Source organism: Plectropomus leopardus, chromosome 7, assembly GCF_008729295.1.
Source record: "Plectropomus leopardus isolate mb chromosome 7, YSFRI_Pleo_2.0, whole genome shotgun sequence".
NCBI lineage: Eukaryota > Metazoa > Chordata > Actinopteri > Perciformes > Serranidae > Plectropomus > Plectropomus leopardus.
The window spans coordinates 33160227-33183159 of NC_056469.1; the positions used below are offsets into that span (position 1 = coordinate 33160227).

General features: G+C 39.6%; 1 protein-coding gene across 1 annotated transcript in view; it reads left to right on the forward strand.

Annotated features, from left to right (window-relative positions):
* atg5 (ATG5 autophagy related 5 homolog (S. cerevisiae)) overlaps positions 1–22933 on the forward strand; it is a 42095-nt gene that overhangs the window by 14834 nt on the left and 4328 nt on the right. Inside the window, exon 7 of the mRNA XM_042489883.1 lies at positions 9707–9824. Coding sequence (XP_042345817.1) covers positions 9707–9824 — 118 coding nt within the window. The remainder of the gene's footprint in view (positions 1–9706; positions 9825–22933) is intronic.

Here is a 22933-nt window from a genome sequence, read left to right on the forward strand (position 1 = left end):
GGACAGAAACATTCCTGTGTTGGCTTATAAAACATGACTCTTTAAAGTGGCTGACTGAAACATGCAGTCTCACCAACACGGCCCGCCCTCTCAGACATGCACTTGTTGCAGCTGTAAAAGCGTGTAACTGCTGGCGGGGAGAACAAACCCAGACCGTTCCAGTTTTGGGTGTTTTTCATGGCTGAATTGAAAGTTTCCACGGACGTTTATGAGCCCAGTTGGTTTCATGACAATTGGAGCATCAAAGAGTGCTGCAGCCTCACTGTGTGATATATTGGAGAGAATAAGCATCACTGCTGAAAAGTCTGGATTGTTTTGGAGCTGGTGTGGTTTTCATCTGACAAACTACTAAATATTTACAACAAAACAAGGCTGGAAAGAAAAAGTATAAACCAAATCTGTTCAGTATGAATTTCAAAATGCTTGTGGCATTTTCCAACTACTTTCACTCAGTATGTTTACATGCACTCTAATATTCCACTATTATTTGGAATATAAGAATACTCTGACTTTAATATGAGTCATGTAAACACCCTTTTCCTCTTAGATATTCTGAATTGGACTGTTTTAAAGGGAGCATTTTCCATTTAAGACATAAGATATTTTGATGTAAGAAGGATAGTAATTTGTGTTTTTTTTCTGCAATTTGCGACTCATGGCCTCTCGCCTGTTTACTGTCAGCTCTGTGCGTTGTACACAAACCAACTCGCCAACAGTTAGCAGGGCCGGAGTAGACTTACAGATATTTTAGATAAGTAATAAAGTGGGAGACTGTGTTCACACAGTCCAACAAGCCTGCCATTGGAGAAACTGTGAAAAAAATCCTATTTTGAGCAAAGAAGTAAAATGACAAGCAGCTCATGCTGTTCACCTTTTCTGTATCTTGATGTCATGAATGAAATGTGAGGACACATTAATCAGAGTATGCACAGCTGCATTTAAACTGGAATATTCATTTTCATTAGCCGTGTAAACAGCATAAAAAGTGAAACCTTTTGTGTCAGAAAGTGCCAGATGCTTATTCTTTTTCTTACAAAACATACAACAGGGCAGACAGAGTTTAATTTCCCCTGCTGTTCAGATTTGTCCAGAACTTTGTACAGTTGGGGAGATAGAAAGTGTGCACATAACAGCTCTGAAAAATATGTTAGATGGAAACGTGAGGAAAACAAAATAGAATATCAGTCAATGTTGTTTGCAAAAATAAAACAACATATTAGGGTCATTCATCCGATACGTCATCAAAATCTTGCCATAAGGGTGTTATGTATTTCACCCACTTCGTCTAGAACTTAATGAACACAATTGTCTGAAGATGAAGACAAAAAATAATCTCCTTGCTAACAAAAATGTCAAATGTCAATGTTTATGATATTCTATCTATTGTATCCTATATTATGGGGGATTCAGGGAGTAACTGACACCTTGTAATCTCAAAAATCAGGTCATAAATCCAGTTCTCCGAAAAGTTTCAAAGTGTTTAGGAACCCTATGGAGCTCATGTCGCTGCTAAGAAGAAAATCCAGTGTTTTGTCAGACAGAGTTTCTGTGACAAGACGAAACATGACATGAGAAAACCCAGTAAAGACGCTCAGCTCAGAAGAAAAAGAAAAAGATAAAAGATTGAAAAAATGGCTAAAGGTGCAGAAACGCTGAGAAGAACAAAGCTGTTTGTAACTCTGAAGTCACTGTGGTGACTTAACAGGAGACTGTTACACAGAGGAAAGATCCCCCCCGCCCACTCAAATGCACACACACACACACACACACACACACACATGCTCTGAGTCCTTCAAAGCCAGATTGTGGTCTTTAGTGTAAATAACATGTGCTGTGTTTGATGCAGACAGAATTAATGACAACACTCAGTCCAAATAACAGAGGGCTCATTTCCGTCTGGCCTGCACTCCTCATGGAGACAGAGACACCTCATGGGCATGGACGACACATTTGTGTGTGTGTGTGTGTGTGTGTGTGTGTGTGTTTGTGTGTTTGTGTGTTTGTCATGTCCTGTCAACAACTCCGTCTCTCTTCGCTTGGATATCTTGGTTTTTAATTCTTATTTCTATTCATGAAAGCCCAAAATCACATCTTTATTTTTCTTCAGTTTACTTTTTATTTTTTTCTCTGTCTGCATATTTATCTGTGACAGTGAAATCATTGTTTTTATTATTTAGGTAAAGTTACCATTAGCTCTTTTTAGCATATTAGCTCTCCCTCCATGTGACTTTTCTGTCCTTTTGGCTTCTCTTTTTTTCACATGTAGCCATATGTTTCAGTTGATGTGTTTGCACATGGCCATCTGTCTTAGCAGGCTTCATAAATTTGTCATTTCAATTGCTTCCACTTGAGGCCTCTGGTTGCGTGTTTGCGCATATCGACCCGCCGTGCCCTCGCCCCCGTCTGGTGGCGGGACTTGTTTGGCTGCCAGTGCATCTTCCTGCTTCAGCGGTGACGCCATTTTTGTGATTCAAAGAGCTGGAGGGGGCCGAGCGTCTCGCTGCGCGGAAAGTGAAAATTACTATCCTTCTTTTAAAGACCGCTTACATTGTTGCTCTACAGGTACACCTCTCTGTTCCCACTCCGTGACTCAGTGCTGACTCACAAACCCCCAATGCAAGAGCAGGCAGTCTTCCTCCAGCCGCCTCTGTGTTGTGGTGCTGCGGAAGCTGCCTGCTTCGAAGAATGCAGCTTTATTGCCTCCCAGATATCTTGTAATGGCTGAGTGAGACGAGGGGGAGGTGGTGACTACACAGACAATTACACAACATGGGAATGCTGGACAGATTCATGCCAAAGGCAACAGGTGATGTTGTGCTGAAGAAGAATGTTCTGCAGCCTTTACAGTAATGTTGGCGAGTAGAGCTGTGAATGTCAATGGAAAATCTTTTGGTTTAGTAATCAGCTAAAAGGCTTTATTTTTTATGTTGCGGTGTTGGCAGACCTGACTTATTTGTCAGAGGTTTCATGTGATAATGAATTCCATATTTCTGTTTTTTTGTTGCATTTAAGAGTCAGTTTGCCCAAAGTATGAAAAGACATATTTTCTCTCCTACCCCCTGTGGTGCCAGTTATGCGCATAGTTTTGGCTTTATTTAATATAATTGAAGAACACAATGTAAAAACATTTCATAGAAACTATTTTTTGGAAGAAAGTGGTGTTGAGCGACGAGGTTGAGGAAGAAACTTGGTCACACAACATCTGAAAACAAAAACTTTCAGCACGCATAAATGACATTCTCAAGAAGTGGACGGAGCCAATAAAAGCGAGTTAAAACATCAATGAAAAACTGAAAGCCTATGTTCACCTGATTCTGTTAAAATCCCAATCATTGTGGTGCAGGGCACAATGGCACGAGTTTAATTTCCATACCCACAATTCGCCGTAAGTGGATGTAGAAACGTTCTTAAACGTAGTTTGCATACTGATACAAGAAAGAGCAATTTCATCAACTGTGTCACAGCGGCGAGGTTCTCCAGTGGTGCCAGAGCAGCCGTTTACTGTGGACATTTGTAGCATCTGTACCACTAATTTATCATGATTGCTTCAAATCATCATGGCTGTAAAATCTCAATTCTGTTTTTTTTACATCAGAAGATTCAATGACTCAGTCAGGGCACTCGTGTTTAAACAGACTTTACAAAGAATTTCAAAGGGTCAATGAAATGATCACTGACGGAGATATATGTAAAATAAAATCTGACTGAAAATATGCAAATGTGAATTCATTTGTCAAAAATAATTTAAAACTAACTTAATTAATCTGCCTTTGATTGACATTTTACAGAACACTATGTGGGCTGCAAAAATAGCGTATAACATAATCAGTCTAATAGGCAAGCGTACTAAAAACAATATTTTCTTTCTCTCAATTTATATTTAATTTGGTCCATATCATATCACTTGCAGATGTCTCAGCTAAAGCCATAAAGTGGCTCTGAAGAATGTGTTTGATGTGCACGTTCTTGCTGCATATTCTTCCTTTAAAAATACCAGTTTATATTGGGGAAAAGTTTTTTGTGTGTAAACATTGTTTATGCATCTGGCCTCAAGTGGAAAAAAAATCCCTCTGCTGACCTGGACAAGCTGAGAAATTCTGATTAGCACCAAAATATGGAGATGAATGATTTAGTATAAGAGTTTGAGCCTGCATGCACCACTTGAACAATAAATAATTCAGAATTCGATTCAGTGTCCCTTGATGGCGTTTCTCCTCCGCAGGTGTGCATTTCAGCCTCTGAGAAAATGAGGGCCGTGAAAAATGAGGTTGGAATTTTAATTTACGAATGGATGGTCTCGGAGTTCAGTGGAAATGCTTTCTCTCACCCCTCTTGATTCACGGAAACTTAAATTGATTGACGGCGCCCCCCCCCCCCCCCCCCCCCCCACTGTCCATTGTTTTACCATCAATTAGGCGGATTGAATCCCCGCCATCAGTTGGCCGACGTCTTGAGTTCCGCTGCTCTTTTCACTCAGCGAGAGCGAGCCATCTCTTTTCACCTGCGTCCTAATGACACCTCGCGCTCTTTGTGTGACCATGTGCCGCCGTGCCAGCTAAGGTGTCACGCTAGCTGAAAAGAAAGTGTCTTCATCCAGGCAATATCACGCTTCTCTCCCGAGGGGATCAATAGCGCCTTCTTTGTATGGCGGCCGGCTCAATTATTCATAGCCAGCTATTTAAAAATGCAATGAAGTAGCTGTCACTTAGCGCACTCTCCCTGCTCTGGCTCTTGCCGATGATCCCGCACGAAACGCCGTGCTTCCTGTCAGTGACTCAGTATTTCTGTGTAACCTGAGCGCCGGTTTCGCGCCTCCTCCGCCACCTTCCTCTTGCTGGTTCGCGCCTGGCTCTGTGGTGTGTAGTTACCGCTCGGTTACGCGATCCCTGTCCTTGCAGGTTTCCTTTTCACAGCTCCATGATTAGGCCCTATTGTGTGTCAGACTCTCCTTTTGACACCTCAGGTTGGATGTCTTTTTGCACCACGCTGCTCCCATCAGAGCACGACATCGACTGATCACTATTGATCAAGAGGACTGAAAATTCAATATCGCAATTTATTGTACCAGTATTGGAAAAAAATAATCTTATTAGGACTGCAACGATCGTTTTATTCATTGATTAATCTGTCTGATCACAGATTCAGTTTTCAGTTAATGTACTGGAGAGAGAAGTTCCAAAAATGTTTGGTCTTTTTTTATTTGATGAATTACTTTTAACCACTTATATGTCTTAAAAGTTCAGAATTTTTTGTTGATATTTTCCCCCATTTCTCCTGATCAAACTTTTTCAGTCAACAAAACAACTAATTAGTCAAACTTTGTAGTGTCAGTGACTCAGGGCCCCTGAGTCACAAAGGCAAATACATCCACTGAATTAAAGTGCTTGATTAACCAAATAGCTTTATAAGTCACCGTCTGACGGCAGCTGCTGGTCATTGTCCAACGGCCGGCGCCTTGTTGTCTCCTGCCGAGAGGACACGGGTCACCCGGTAACTAGAACCACTAAATATTTTACTCCACTCTGAAGTGATGGCGTGACTCTTGACGTTTACAGAGAACAAACCTGGTGACAATCACGTTCATGTACTGGATTTACAGCAGCTTACAGTAAAAAACACAAAGCATGTCGAATAAATTAATATGAGCACTTTGGTCAATGATAGGGTTGCAACGGTACGTTATACATCTCACCGCTTCATGATATGACGGTATATGTTAATACACAGTTATTATTAATATCATTACAATGGGAAATGGAAACAGAATTGGGCTTCTTTTTGTTTTCAGTTTTTTAATTTAACCAAAACAAAGTGAAATTCTTTGTCTAGTTGCATTTTTGTTTGATACCCCAAATAAGTGAATGCACATTGTATGATAACCTCCCACTTTCATACCATGGTATATCTTAAAACCCTACTGCAACCCTAGTGGTCAAGGTCATGGGCGGTCCCAAGGTGTTGTCTAGGTTTTGGAGGAGGTATATGGTCACAATAACTCACTTCCATAATTCTCACACAATGCAGTCTGTCAAAAAACGTTCAGACTTCATTATTGTGAGAGATTTCAGATCTTTGACATGAGCGTCACTTTGTTCAAAGAGCGTCAACAATCTCAAGAGTCATTTTCATTTTCACTATTTCAACTTTAACTTCAAATGCTTTAAAAATGCTTTAAATTCAGAATCATCTTTTCTTTGTTTCATCAGAAATTCGGATCCGTTTTTCCTTTTCCATCTGAATTTTCTTTCCTCTGGGATTGGAAGCCAAACTGAAAATGTTTTCTCTTTGATTCAATCATGTTATGCGAGCGATAATGGCTTTTTTTCCCCCTAAATTGACGTTTTTACATTAGACATATTCTATATTTACAATTTCAATTTGCGCAACCCGTCTAGTGTTGTGAAATGAAAACAAAGGTTTTGCCCACTGGTATCCACACCAGCATCTTGTTTTATCTCTCTCCATATTACTTTCTTACTATGACCCACAAAAGGTTTTATACGACCTGTGTGGCTAGCTCGTCGCTCAGAGTCTCTTTTGATTGAATGAACTTTGTAAATGTCTCTGATTGCAGGACGAATCATCAAACATTTGAAACCACCTCACAGAAAGAGAAAAGACAGGGACTTTATGGAGGGCTACTTATTATTTGGCATATAGTTGTCATATTATATATATATGTATATATATATATATATATATATATATATATATATAATATATTGCATATATATGCCTGATGTTGTGATCCTACTTGACGCGACCTTCTACTGCCATTATTATGAGTCACGTCTTCACTGTCAATATTTGCATGGGACTTTTATCCACACCCACGATATTGTCATAGAGTGCATTTAGTAATTTTACACCTATCACTTTTGTAATATGACATGTGTTTGTTACCATTATTGCTGTGGATTTCGTCCCCTCTCTCCCCCTCACTCTCTTCTCCTCTCTCTTTCTCTTTCCTTTCTGTCATTATTGTAATTCAACTGTTATTTACGACATCTGTTGCACGTCTGTCCCCCGCTCTTCCTGAGGTTTCTTCCATTTTTTCCCCCGTTACACGTTTTTTCTTATAGGAGTTTTTCCGTAGGTGTTGTGAAGGTCTAAGGGCAGAGGGACGTCGTATGCTGTAAAGCCCTCTAAGGCAAATTGTGTTTTGTGATTAAGGGCTTCATAAATAAAACTGACTTCACTTGATATAATGAGATAAATGATCAATTACAAGGAGACAGAATTAAAATGGAGAAGATGTGTTTTCTTTTATTTCACTGGTTCTTTAAGTGAAGTTTTTTACTGTTTTATCAAAAATCTCATAAAACCAACTTTGATTCTAATAATTTTCCAGCAGCACAATAACAAGATCTATTTTTCTCATTTAACTGCCTCAGAGGAGCATACCAATCCTTCCTCCTGTCCTTCCACTCTTGAGTCAAAGTCCATTACCAGCTCTGGACGTAGTTTACTAGATTTCTGTCTGGCGTCTGGTGGTAATTTCCCACCATGTTTCCCGCACCTCTTACACGTGGAATGTTTTGGCTGCAGGGTTTCAGATCAGAGCTCAGCAGTCATGAGGATGTTTGCTGCATACGTCACTTTTGTTTAACTGGGCCGTCATGACTTAGTCAGTTTACATTTTAAGGCATTTAGCGGTCGCTATCACCCAGAGTGATTTGCATTGTGGTCAGCAGTAGGATGAGCTTTGGTTCCTGGATCATTTCTGTGATCAGTAACTCAGAGCGTGGAGGTTAGAGGTCAGAGATGCGTCATCGTCATCGACAACGACAGTATGCTTCTGACTGCAGAGGGATCACTTACAGAATCGGGGAGAAGAAATCAGAGCAAAAATGGAGGGATTGTTTGCAGAAAGAATGACAAGGAAGAGCTGATATTTATCTTTATTTGCTCAAAAATTCCTTAACAAGACAAGAGATTTGTCCTGTCATGTCATTTCATTTTTTGGTTTTTTAATCAGTTTTTAGGGTTATTATCACTCATGAGGCAGCAGAATAGCGTGCTGATTAAGAAAACCCTTTACCCGCTTTGCTGAAGAGTCCTTGAGACACTTGAAATCCACCATCCCCATGACCTCTGTGGAGACGTTAAAAAACTGTATAAAATAATGACCATAACCATTGTGACATTTCCCGTTGGTTTGTGGACTTCTGTTTTGAATCCTCGAGTTTAGGTTTTTCTGAGAGACAAGTTATGGGACACGAGGACAATAAGTCAAACTTTTGTCAATATGGTTAAAACGACTCAATAACTGGCCACTTTGTTAGCACGCAGGTCGCAGTAACTTTAGCAAAAATAGTTGGGGAAAAAAGAAATCTTTGCAGGATGACTGCAAAGGAGATTTGCCAAGCTCAGTTTTGGGATATGTGTCCCAGTTTCAGTGGTGCTGGACTACGTGTTACTGATGTAAGATGCATATGAGGTCGGGGTGCCAAAACATAATCACGTAATTTAAACATCCTTTAAGCCCTTATGCCCTTATGGTTACTTCATTTTGTGTTCTTCTTGTGTTTGATTATTGCTTTGGAGTTGCATACTTTGATTTTGTAATTTTGCTTCACGTTGTCTGTAACCTTTGTTGCTGACTGTCTTCGCCAGGTCGGATTAACATAAAACATAAACCCCTTAAAACAATTAACTCTTAACAGAAAAACTGAACATCTGACTCCTCAGAGGGTCTTTAAGTTTAGTTTAACCAACACTTTTTCAAGGTGAAAAAATGTTTCAGTTAACTTCATGAACTGAAAACACGCTGAAACAGAGACAGCCACTGCTACTTGTATTGTCAACGTTGGTATCGACTTGTCAACAGATAGCGCTGACGTCTTACTCAAAGAAACCTCCCCTTAAATATGTTTATCTTTAAGCCTTAATAGAACATAAAAAGGTGAGTTTTAAAAAAAAATCACCCCCTTAAAGTTATCATTGAAATTTAAATGAACATGTTTCTTTCTGCTGTTGGACATTTTAACATGGGGATCCGTGGGGACTGACTCTGCTTTGAAGCCAGCCTCTAGTGGGCATTAGAGGAAACGCAGGTTTTGGCACTTCATGTTTCTGGCCTGGAGGGTGCTGCTTGAGAACAAAACACAACACTACATTTAGTGTTATGGTTTACACGACTCTTTTCTCGATGTGAGAACATCGAGGAGTGCCAGAAGTGTTTTTTGTGTAGAAACTGATTCTTTTTCTGCCAGGCACACACGTAAAGCTTAATAACTTCCAGACTAACTCTGATCAGCGAAACATGTTGTCACATGAAACATCTGTTGAAATGCTGCAGATTGCTAAATTTCACATTCTGAGCGGTCCGCCTCATCAAACGTCCACATTCCCAGCTCAGCTCAGAGTGTTCATTCACAGCGTTTGCGTGCGTAGTGAGGGAGATTCCACCCAAAATCTCAACCTCTGAACTCTGTTCATCACCTTGAAATTTCCCCTTGCTTCACATGAAAGTGTCCCATTTACTGGATATTTTGTCTGACACCAACTCCAGGAATTGCTGGAAAAAGCAGATGTCTGATGAGTAAATAAGTTAAATCCTAAATGGCATTTGTTATGGCTGCACCGTAACATCAGATTGAAAATCTAATATGAAAATGCAGTAATGTAAATCAGCTGTGAGTATTTGTGTTTGTATATGTGTGTTACTGCGCTTGTTAATTTGTCCTGCTCTTATTTGTTTCAGACACTGAGTGACAGGCCGTTTATCCAGAAACTATTTCGCCCAGTTTCACCTGAAGGCAACATGCACACACTCGGCGACCTGCTGAAGGAGATGTACCCGGCCGCTTTACCAAACGACGGTAGGTCTTCACATACACATAAATGTAGAGTATCTTCATTACAACATAGTCTTTGGTAATATCTCTGTGTGGAATCACGTATAATAAAAATATTAAAATATCACCAAGATTGAAACTACCAGAATATCACAGACACATGGGTCAGAGTCAACACCAGCCACTAACAGTTAGACATACAGTAGCAGCCATGTTTTATTTTTCGTTTCCATAGCAAGTATTGGCCCTGTCATCTTCCCGAAGTGAGAGAAGAAAAGAAGCCCCTCTCCTCTGAAGTTTATTTTATTTACACAGCCTCATGAGGCATGTCAGAGATAACACACCCTCTGGAGGGGGGAGACGAGGGGAAATGGTGGCAGTTGCCAGAACAGAACAAGTGAACAAAGATATGAGAGGAGAAGATGAAGCAGATAGAAAGTGAGGAAGCATGAAGAGAAAAAGAGCAGAGCAAGCTGCAGATATGATGTGAAGTCATTAGAGCTGAAGCCAAAACAGGTAGATGGAGAATGTTAGTCACTTTATTGCAATATCCTGATCAATTTTAATATTGTATGCACATCTGTGTGCTGTATTTCACTTCATTAAATGAAACCAATTAGTCAGCTCAAATCTCTAATAAAAGTTACATGACTTTTTATTGGTAATTTTAATGGTCCTGCTAGGAGACAGGCAGGAGAAGGACATGCCATTTCTATGCCTCTTCTATCCCATTTTTACACCCATAGACCACAAAAAAGAAAAACATAATCATTATACACTCATAAAAACAACACCCCACCCCTGACACCCCAATAAAACACAATGGATCATTTTCTACTTTTAATTATTTAATTTCCTTTTTTTTGTACAAAGGTAATGAACAACACCAAAAATAACTAAATAATTAAGCTAAGATAAAACTTTTTATTTTTTTTATTTCAGGGGCTGTTATTTTAAGGTTAAAAATCTTGAGGTGCAAACAGTAAGGAAAATAATAAATAATAACGATAATAAAATTAAAAGTGATCCAGAAGATCCAGGCTCATTTAGCCAACTTCCACACATCTGAAAACAATATACAAAACTTGAATGGAAATACTCATAAATAAAAACAAAAAAAGGACAGAAAGTGAAAAAATGGAGTAGTGCAACACCAATCAACTGATATTGTGTGTATTGTAAAAACATATAATAATCCTTCTTTATCTAATCAATGCAAAGTAAATATATTATTTCAAACACAGATGCACTTAAACAGACTGGTGTTCTGTGGCAGAACAAACAGAACTACATCATTTTAGTTTTAATTAATTAGATTTCTAAAGACAAACATCAACATAACCTATGTTATTCTTGTCAGTCAATTTGTCAACAGTAATTCAGACCCTTTTAATCTACATGTGGACCGCAGGTTTGACATGAAGCTGTGTGTGCACTCGTGGCGTTCAGTTGAGTTGCAGCTGTGGCGGACGGAGCGGTGATAATGAAAGAAGAGAGGAGAGAGAGAGGGCGAGCAGCAGTCTAAACAGGCAGCGTCTGCAGAGGAGGAGAGAGGAAGTAGATAAGGAGACAATAGTGTGTTAGGACAGAGGACCCGCAGGAGACTCACCTGCACGGAGGAGACAGAACCATTAACACCCCCCCATCCTCCTCCTCCTCTGGCTGTCTGCCTCTCTGTCTCACGTTCACTCTCATTTGTCTGCATCGCCTCATACATGCTGTTGTTAGAGGTATTATTGTATACGGCATATTTTCTTGTATATTTTTTACACTTCGTAAACATGAAATGATGTACATTACTGTCTTGTTATAATGAGAAAAAGGTTTGCACCAAACACAGGGCAGGTTACCATTAACACTCAAATGCGCAAATAGAAACTGCGAATATAAAACACGCCAACTTTGAAAAAAAATATGTTGCACGCTCACATGAGGTGGTATTTCTGGCGATTCGAAAAAGTTTAAAACTTTTTAGCTTTTCTAGGTGACATGATGCTATGGCTATACACTTGTGAGTAGGAACTGGCTCCCTCATGATGCAGCAGGAGCTACAAGAGCTGTTTTTGCATTGCAGAATTCATCGAAAGTTGAGCGGATCATCCAGAAGTTTTGAATCCACAATTCCACAATTTATGTGAAATCGTGGACTATTAGCTCCCAGAAATCCCTCATACGTGGCTGCTCCCATGTATAAGGGGCTCGCCTTTCCGTCATGGCTCCATAACACGCCTACATGGCCTTGGATTGTAAATAATGATGGCTAGTGCGGTGGCTGCAATAGAAATAAAGCTGCTAATGTTTAGAAACATCCATCACCATGGTTACTGGGATGTTATCACAGTGCTGTAGTATGCAAGCCAATACTAGCCTGGCAAACATGCTCCGTGTAGACGAGGATTGTTCTCACAGTGTTATCGTATGAACACAGATTTGTTTAAAATTGCAAAGGAAAGACTTTTTTTGTTTTTCGTGAGGTCGTACAATCTAAAGCGGCTAAACGCAGCCTTAGATTGTACATTTGAAACTGGCTGAGTACATGTCTTTGTTTTGGGCTTCAGGCAGCATTAATAACAGCTGTAAGACATCTCTAAACAATAACAGCTGCCAACTACTAGGATGTTACTGATGGATTCCTTTGACCTTCTTGTGGAAGTTTTTGACTCACATCCACTTCACTAAAAGTAACGCCTGCACACTTGGATTGAACCGTTGCCTTTCTTAAGCTTTTGTGGCATGAATTAAGTGTGCAGGCCAGGCGATACTTTTTCCTCAATGGTGCTTTTTTTTTTTTTGATAACCTGGCATCTAAGTGATGTGCATAAAAAATACTCTCCTTCATGGAATCCACTTCAAACCAGTTTTTGTAATTTAACTACTTTGTATTGTATTTTTTGCCCCATTTTAAGGTTTGCCTTAAGTATGCGTGACTGTTGGGGGGAAACAGAGACATCGTCTTTCAGTCTCTTCCTCTTTTCCTGTTCCTTTTTTTCTCTGTAGTTTACCTGATCTAAGACTCTTTTCTTCCTCTTTGATCGTCTATCTCTCTCTCAGGTGTAGTCTTCAACATCTTCCCTGTCTGCTGTAGGCGTCTTTCATGTCTTTGACGCTAAATCTCTGCTTTTCTCTGCTCTCCTCCCTCCAGTGGAGTCGGCCTGCCTGCCTGGCTGATCAAGGTGAAAGTGGCCCTTTTGTCTCTTGTTGTTTGTTTGGTTTCCACCTCTTCCTCGGCTGGTAGATGAGTCAGATGATAGCGGGAGATTATGGCGGCGTGTTTGGATTAGAGAGACTGGGGGCTTGTGTTCAGGGCCTGGGCGGGGCCGTGGTGTTTGGGGGGGTTTGCTAGTAATATTGTTCAAGAGTTCAGAGGATTTTTCTTTAACATGCAGCAAAAGGAAAATCTGGGGTGCTCCACTTCTCTGTGATCTTTCAAACATCAAATGACAAGGTTTTTCGTACAATCCTCTCTTCTGTTATGTCTAAGAGAGGATTGGTGTTGACCCCTGTGAGACCCAGAAAGCAGCCGCAGCAAACAAATGAGGGTGGCTTCAATTTAGAGGAAGAAAGATGGGGATTCCCGAATCATCCTCGAGCCATGGCCGAAAAATCTGTGTTGCCATGCGGCCGTTGCTCTCCCCACGCTGCGGGAAACAAACACAAATGTTCCTGTAACCAGCGGTCAGCGTTGACGTCTGTTTGAGCTGTGTCATGTGTTTTGTTTTTCTAACCAGGTGTGTTATTGAGCAACTTTTTGGGTTCGGTTTGCTGCAGAAATCACAACCTGAAGGGCGACGCTGCCCACACACACACGACATGTGTGTATTGACAGACAGTTCTCGTAAGCAAAGCTTTTTTGTTTTCTTTTCAGGTTTTATCGTAGGTGAGCCCAATCATGAAAAACCCACACGCTGATTTTTGTCTGTGAATAATCAGAGGGAAACCCCCCACCCCATCTCAACTCCCCCACAACCCCACCCCAAGCCCCCCCTCCTCTTTGAGTGACAAATCCACGCAGCGATACTTTGAGCCTCCTCCCCTGCCATCTCATGTCACATGTGTGGTACAGCCCACTCACTGCTGGCAGTCGTCCCCGTGCAGACTGCGAATACAGCTCGCTCTGATCAAACAGCTCAGCTCACTTCAGACGCTGGAGGGGGAAGCATAGGTTTCAGTGGCTGTTTTGATTCAGCAGATAGTGGCTTATGGTTCATGTGTGCAGGCGTGTGAGATGTGCACCAGACAGGGGATTTCAGATGGCTCGAAAGCCGGCTCGATGCCTCGGCCTGGTGTCGGTTCAAATGTGGTCAGCAGAGATCTCTTGCTTTCTAATTCTACCCAAGCAACTTTACTGTAAAAAGACTACACAGCCTGTGAACGTTTTTTTTACTGAGTGCCAAAATCTCATCTTAACTCTTGTACACTTTGACATCAGTTATGCCAACATGTTGTTTTCCTTAGTAACACTGTGATGTTGTTACGTAATCGCAGTCGTGTTCAGGCAAGGCACATTTTATTCACAGAGGTAGGTTAGAGGTGCTGTGCAGAGAAATTTCAAACAACATAACATAAAATAATAATTTAATTAAAGTTAAAGCAATAAAATAAAAATAAAATAGAGAAAAAGAGTGAAAGAGGAAGCACAAATAATTTAAAAGATTTAAAATTACAATCATAATAAGACCTTGGGTTAAAAAAAATAAAGTATTGAAAAGCACTTGAGAATAATGAGGTTGTCAGTTTTCAATGGTTGCACTGACTATTGAAAAGACTTAAAACATCTCTTTTTAGCAGAACCTTTTACTTTTAAGTAACATTTTTAAGTAATTTTTTTATGACTTTTCAATCTGCTTTGAATTTTGGTTGTTTTTATCTGTAGCACTTGTAGAAATTCTTGTAGAAATTTGTTCCAAATATAAAGTGCATCACAAATAAAATCTATTATCATTATTATCCATTCCGAAAATCATCAGGCTTTTTGCTCGATTCCTTTGATTCCTTTGTCACACATGGGACGAGGGACCCCCAAGTAGACGAAACTGATCTAAAGAAAAATAGTTCTTTTATTACAATAAGTGAACTATGCAGGTGAACAATTAACAGGATGACTGGCTGAGGTGAGGGGTGATCTGGTTGCAGTTTCTTTGGCTGGAGGTGTGGACAGAACAGCTGGCAGGGAATCTTGGAGATCCCAAAACAGGTAGTCTTGCAAAAAAACAAACAAACAGGAAAGTGAACAAAATGGAAAAGATCTGGACTAGAGCTGATCATGTCGCGCAACAAACAATCCAGCAGGGAATGACAGTCGAGCTGGCACTCTTATATTTTGCTGGCTTGATTGCAGGCAGGTGCGTTTAATTGATGAGTGTCAGCAGGTGTGTAGAGTGAAGGGGTGCCGGGGGGGGGGGGCACCAGACACACAAGTGACTTTGAAAAATAAACAAAAATCACACTCATGCAGCCACATCTAGGGCCGGGCCGACAGTGCAGCACAATAACTAAAAGATGCTTCTCCTTGTTTAGTTTTTAATCCCTGTGTTTGATTATGCTTTGATGAAAAAATGCAGATTTTAGACTTTCTGGTATCTTTTACTTAAAGTTCTTGTTTGGCTGCTTATATTGTCAATTGTTAACACATGAGAATGTTGTCTTCTTTTGTCCAAATGTCAAAAGTTTTGCAGAAAAAGCACTGAAACCTGAGTGTGATTGAGCCCTGGTTCCAGGATGTAGGCATGCAGCAGTATGCACAGATCAGACTGAAGCAGCTGAATTACAGTATGAAGAAACAGAAATACATATGTTCTATTCAGTCATGGAAAACCTGGAAAAGTCATGGAATTTAGTTGTGTGTAGTCTTTCATGACTAACATTCCACATAATGTAACACAGCAGCAAATTAGTTTTCTGATACTGTGTGCATAACGTAGCTCTGATATGTGCCGATTGTCTGATGTTTTGTTTAACATGATGTTTTAATCCAGTTGTAACATTTGGTCTGGTTTGGTGGAGGCGTGCAAAATGTCATTGCATGCAAAATGTGAGCAGCAAAATGAGTTTGAAATACTCGTTTTAAAACCAGAGCAGCTCTGATCAAATCTCTCACACTTGCTGCCCGAGAGCTTTCAGTGGAACTGCTGGCTGTCTATCAACAGATAATTTATTGACAACAATTCAAAGACTGATTAACAGTTATTTTTAAAGGAAAAAGGACATATATTTATATGTGCTAGCCTCTCAGATTTAAAGGAGTTGTTTTGATATAGTATAGCCTACTCCCACACCATCACAGTCATCCAAGACTTAGATATCCTCTTCTGTACATGTTAGTAGGTGGTTTTGCATTACAGATTAGCACAAACTTAAGTGATATTTTCGAAATGTGAATAAAACACAATCACGAGATGACTGTGTTTCCACTGAGTGATGTTCTGCGACTTCTTTTCTGGTGATAATATTCCAAGAAGCACCATGATGGATGTCACGTAGGCATATTATACGTGGGATCGGCCACATATGAGGGATTTTTTTGGGGTGATGGTCCATGATTTTACAGAGCAATTGTGGATTCAAAACTTGTGGATGATCAACTCAATTTTTGAAGAGTTATGTGATGCAATAACACCTTTTGTAGCTCCTGCTGCATCATGAGGGAGCCAGTTCCTACTGACGAGAACAAAAAAAGTGTTTCCATTGCAGGTTTGCAAAGTATAGCTTTTTCCATTCCTCTGAAATACCACTTCATGCAAGTGTAAAAAAAACTTTTTTTCAATATTTTTTTGGCATGTTTCCATTAGACATTGCAATTTAAATTTGTGCTGTTTGAGGGTTAATGGAAACCGCCCAGTGCCCAGAATTCGGTATCAGCATCGTAACACATTTCTGCCCTGCTGAAAGTACCCAACACTGCGTCAGAATTTGGCTTAGTCATAAGTGAAAACGATAAGCTGTCATCTCTGCACTGCAAAGGAAGTCGGTTTTATAATTGTTTGGTTTATATCATTGTTTTGGACTGCTGGCTGAACAAGAATGCATTTCAAGGTAAAAAGTTCCAAGAAATTAAAAAAAAAAAACACTAGTACTTGACAGTTTGTTGACAGACAAATTGATTTATCAAAAGAAATAATCAGTAAATAACCGCAGCTTGCAGCGCCTGTCTTTTCTCTCTCTCACAACATTGCATGGCAGTTGGACTTCCCACCAGTCAGCCATTCAGTTTTTTTGTTCGCCATTCAGTTGGTCCAACTTGCTGCCAGTCGTGCACTCAGGCTGTGTGTTTGGCTCAGAGGAGAGCGCAGCGTTGTGGTCTTCCTAAATAGTGGTTGGCTTCGCTCGGCTGACAAAACATGTTGTCTTGGCCGGCGGTCGTGTACTAGTCAACCACAGGGTGTGTGTGTGTGTGTGTGTGTGTGTGTGTGTGTGTGTGTGTGTGTGTGTGTGTGTGTGTGTGTGTGTGTGTGTGTGTCGGCGGACAATCAGGCCATTTTTATTCAAACAGTTGCTGCTGCTATCCAGTGCAAGCACGTTATTGATAATTTGTGGTTGGAAAGAAGTGATTGCTCTCGTCAGCTGCTGACGTTGAGATTTGTTTTCAGTGAAACTTTTCCAATAAGCAACTTTCACTTACAGGACAGCTGAACGTGTCATAGATTACATGTATTTATATCCATTCTTTTGAAATAACTTTGACCTTTGACCTGTTGGTGAAAAAACACAGCATTGAAGTGTTAGTAAAGGAGCCCTGAGCCTCTGTGCTGCCGTCATACAGTCATCTAATTCCTTTGAAACCTCCTGATGGAAATGTTTGCTTGCAGCTGATCTTTCCCAGATATCCTTGTTTTGTTGTCGGCTTCAGTTGTTTCTGTTGTTGATGGTCAACACCGTGACGCTTTCATGAATCACAGAACTGAGCGTTAGTCAAACTGGGAAAACACCTCTGTAAATATCTCTCCTTGTATGACATCTCTCACTATTGTCTTCTCTCACATGACGAATCTGCTGATGCCTTTACCTGTACGTTTGGGGCGGCCTAGAGGGCGATCAAGTTTTTCCAGTCAGGATGGAGAGTGAAAGGTTACAGTTGTTATCTTTGTAACGGTGATAGTCAGTTATAAATGGATTCAGTCTGAGAAGAGCAAGCGTCTTTGCATTCACAAAGATCATAAAATCCAATGATTTCTGTGTTGCATTTCTTTAAACTTTAGGGACTTAAAAAAGGCTGATAAAAGTTGCAGCAGCATCAGTTCGAGATATCCTCACTTTTAGGGGCCATTTACACGACATTGATGAGAATGCATGAGACGTTAAACTTGTTGCTGTTTGGCCTTTCATTCACACCACAACTGCATTTTGGGAGCCTGAAAATGATAATTTTGAAACCAGGTTCCAGAGTGTAATTTTTTTTTTAAAAAAAAGCCATCCCACCAACTACTGCCCTGGCATGCGTACTTCAGTGTTTTAGGTTGTTTTTGTGGATCCGTGTACATGAGGATTGTTCTTACAGTTGAGAGTTTTCCGTTTTTAGTAGGGCCGTTCTTGTCTGAATGTGGCTGTAATTCTGTGTGTTGGTCAAGCTCCAAAAATACCAGATCCTATTCTGTGTGTTTTGGTAAGGTGGCTTTATGTTAAATGTTGCGTTAAGCTCATGCTCAAGACACCATCAGACAGATCAACAGTTTTCAGTTGGTGTTCCTGACACACCAACTAGTCAGTGTCCGCTGACGGTGAGCATCTGCCAGCATATTATTTTTGCAGTATGTCCAGCACTGTTGGCATTCGTCTGCCCTGTTGCTGTTTTTTTGCCGCCATAGCCTGTCTGATAATGATAATAATAACTTTATTTATATAGCACCTTTAAAAACACAGTTTCCAAAGTGCTTTGACAAACAAAGTAGAGCAGTAAACCCCAGAGTTAATAAAACAATTAAAGTTAGTCAATAAGGCCGAACAAAGGCCAGACAAGAGTTAATGCAGAATTAAAAGGGAGATTCGAAGCAGAGACATATTAGAAAAATATGGTAACAAAAAAAGGCAGTAGACACAGAACATTAATAATAATAATGATAATTATCAGGGCTGAAAAAAATGAGTTTTAAAAAGTGATTTAAAAGAAGTCACTGAGTCTGCAGGCGTCATTGTAATGAAACCACTCTGATTTGCAGTTGAGAGTCAAGTATCGCTTTAGCTTTACTGGAAATGTTAAGAGCAGTTCTATTTCCAACTAGATTTAGAAAACAAACAAAACATCTGTCTGACAAAAAAACAAAAAGTCTCAAATTTGTGTTTTAACAAGTTTCAGCTTTTGTGAGGTGGCAGACATTAACGTGTTTACTGCGGAAATTCCTCCAGATGACGATGATCAGAATTCGATAAATCACCTCCCAGACTGACCTCATCAGTGTTTCTCCTTTCCTGCATTTTTTTTTTCATACATCTGAGTGTATGACTGTACGTGTGTGTAATGTGATGATCTACAGTAACATAAATTTGAGAGGGCTGTGTGTGTGTGTTTGGGGGCGTGGCCCTTTGTGAATTCCCCCCATTTCTCACAATGAGTCTCTAAGAATACACCCACTCCACCCACATTGGCCCGCCTGCTGCCAGGCAGAGACAGGGCTAAAGGTCAGACATGGGTAAGAAACACCTCCCAGAAACTGTGTGTTTGTGTGTGCATGTGAACTGGAGAAAGTGTCTTCTCATTATTACTTGTCATATCGGCTGGATCACACCTTTTACTTTCTGTGCTTTTGAACATTTTAAGATTTCACTCAAGTTGATGTCGGTGTCAATCAGCTCATTTTAAGGCCATCGTCTGTTACTGTTTTTTAAAAAAGCTTCACAGTTATTTTAAAAGTGGTGCTGCAAAGTGGAAGATATATAAAGTAAATAGTGTTTGTAGTTAAACAAAACAACCCCCCCCCCAAAAAAACTGAGACTTGTTGAAGAATAATTAGTTTTTTAATTGATTTTTTTAAAAAAATTTACTTCTCCAGGTTAATACCTTGATTCTTTTTAATGAAGGTTATCAGTTTTACACTTTTTTTTTTAAAACGTGGGTTCCATATGATAATGCAGCTGGGGGACACTGTTAGGCACAACAAGCCATTTCCACTGATGGAAAATCAGAGTTGTGGATTCCAGTCACACAACTTGGACTTGACTATCAAGAATTTCATGACTTGGGACCCAGTTTGACAAAATCATCTTGCAAATCAACTGATGATTCGAGCCTATTGACCTGAAAAGACTTGATACCTCCCCCCAAAAAAGCATGTTGTTTAAAAAGTGTGACAGGAATCGATTTATTTCCTAAATTAAATAATGCTCTGCACGCCGACACGTAATCACATCCACTCTGACAGCATCCAGTCAGGTTGCAGGAGAGAATCTGAAAGTTACGTTTGTGAGCATCAGTTGCAAAAAAGAAAAGATATCACAGATAATTTCATCTGCACACAAAAACTACTCAGGCGTCAACAAAAAAAACAAATAGAGATTTAACAATTTCCAACAAACTTAAAAAAATACAGTAATACAAAATTTTCAAGCATTTGTGATTTTTCAAATTTATATTTATATATTTATATCACTTGGTGTTAAAATAGCATTACTTTTGGTGAAGAGTGCATTAGGACTTGTTTAGTACTCAAAACTCAAAGTTTAGGACTTGGGACTTGTCAGTGTTAACTTAGAATTTGAATCGGGACTTGAGTACAAAGACTTGAGACTTATTTGTGTCTGGCAAAACAATGACTTGGTCCCACCTTTGTGGAAAATCGAAAAAATTGAATAGAGGAGATGCATGAGAGCTGCTGATCCTGCAGCTGCAGATTGTCCCTCAAAGTCATTTTTAAAAATTACAATATTTGTGTATATTACTAATAACCATGCCATAATTTGACTGCCTTTTCCAAAACTTCCAGCACCTACAACTGAATGATTTTAGTGCTGTCTTCATTTCTTTTATCATTTCCCTCCTTCAGAGTTCGTGTTTCTTCGGCTGCTCCTCAGCTCTCAGCAGTCTGTCCTATGAATATTCATTCTCTGGTTTCTAGCACCAAACGGCCCTTTCTTAGATATTGTCATAAGGCCGCAGCTCACATGAAAGCAAACGACTCCCTTTAGTCGCAAGGAAATGGCATCAGTGTAGTGATAGCAGTTTTTTTTAAGCTTGTGGCTCAGTGGTTTTAATGTAGTAAGCCAACAACACACAGTCCACCTTAACTTCCTGCAGTTGCTCTTTAAATAGTTCTTGGTTAAAGATAAAGTTTGCAGGGTAATACAATTACCATTTTTTTTCAACCCAACAACACCAAAAGGAAAAAAAAAAAAGTCATGCATTTATTTTATGTATTATGTTTTAAATCTTTAATTTATTTATTATGTTAAGAATCTTTTGTTTATTTTCAATGAACAGGTTTTCTTACTTTGTCTGTGGTGACGTTAAAAATCACCCAAGATGCTAAAAATCACACAGTTAAAGTTTACTTTTTAATTCTGGCCAACTTTTCACCTTCTGCTTTCACCTCTGCTGCCTGCAGTCACATACATCAATTAAATTAGCTGACAGAGCAAAAACTTTTTTAGTCCTCCTGCAGAGAGCATGACTCACCTTCTAGCTCCATCTGTGATGACATCCAAATATCAATTCAGCGGTTCAATATTGCACATTCTGGTTTGTGCAGGACTCTAGCAGCCACTCTGTTACGACCTAAACTCACCTAAAATTGATTAAAAAAAAGAATGAGTACAGCTAATAATTAACAATATTTACTTTTTCAATTCCTGCAGCCACCAGCAGAGGCGGCCCACCTCTCACAGCCTCCTCTGGCCTGCATGTGCACATCTGATGCTCAGCACATTTCTCATCGTGCTTCCTGACTTAGTTTCTTGCACGTTTCTGGTCGCCAGTCAGTCAGCAGGTGTCGGGTGGAGTCGCCTCTCAGACCGTCAGTTAACGCTTGCTCTCAACCGTCCTCCTGATATTACGTGGAACCAAAATGTCATGTACCCGGTGGTGATGAATTAGGACGACCTGTGCGTGTGTGTGTGTGTGTGTGTGTGTGTGTGTGTGTGTGTGTGTGTGTGTGTGTGTGTGTGTGTGTGTGTGAGGTCAAAAGTGATAGACAGGAAAAGGCCTATCACTTCTCACGCACGCACAGAGCATCCTGATTATATACCAGATGTCATAATTCGCCAGAAGCTGAAAGCCACATACAAACACTAAAACATTAAAAAAAAATGTTACTTAGAAATAAAGAAGATATATTTATTTAAAACTCAAAACTGAAAGCATGAACCATAATCTCTTAGACCAAACAAGAGACAGCTGCATTAACCGTTTCCATGCCGATGAAAAATGTACAGTAGTTTCTATTTTTCAGCTGAGCAAAACATTTGTCTCCTTCCGGCTCTTTTGCTGCAAAAATATTTATCTTGAAACATGAATCAGTCTGAAGGGGAGATAAAATTCTGGCTTGTATTTAAACCGGTGAGCTGTTTCTAAAGTTTAACTGGTTTCTAATGAAACTTAAGCAAAAGTGTAAACAGATAAAATCACAATCAGTTTTGTTTAAACAGGCAGATTTACCTTAAAAGTTAAGCAAAACATTTTTAAAAAAGAAAATAAGCAAACAAAAATTGTAAATTAATCCAGACTAGATGAAATTGCCACTGAAGATTTTAAATATTTTGGTAGAATTTAAATTAAAAGAGGGAAACAGTAAGTCACAGTAAGAGGGAATTACCAACTAAAGGTCACTATTAAAATTTTTATAATAAACTGTGTACATGGAGGCTGATTTCTGGCCTTTAACATGTTTTTTTAAATCCTGAAATGATCCAAACTTCTGCTGTTTGATAGCTGTCAATTTTTAATGTCATCTGTGTCAGTTACTTGTGTATTTTATTGTCACAGTGTGTAGGGAGCTCTTACCAGCAATATCTACAACAAACTATTTAGATAAATGTGAAGAAATAAAATAAAACAAAAATAGCAAAAATATAATAATAATAATACAATTTGAAAATATGGTAAACAAATATCAGGATATCTTTAAGTTCTGGCAAAGTCTTGAAATGTGTGCAGTTCTCTATCTTAATCGAAAGCCTTTTTTTCAATCAGTTAAAAGCAGCATTTTATT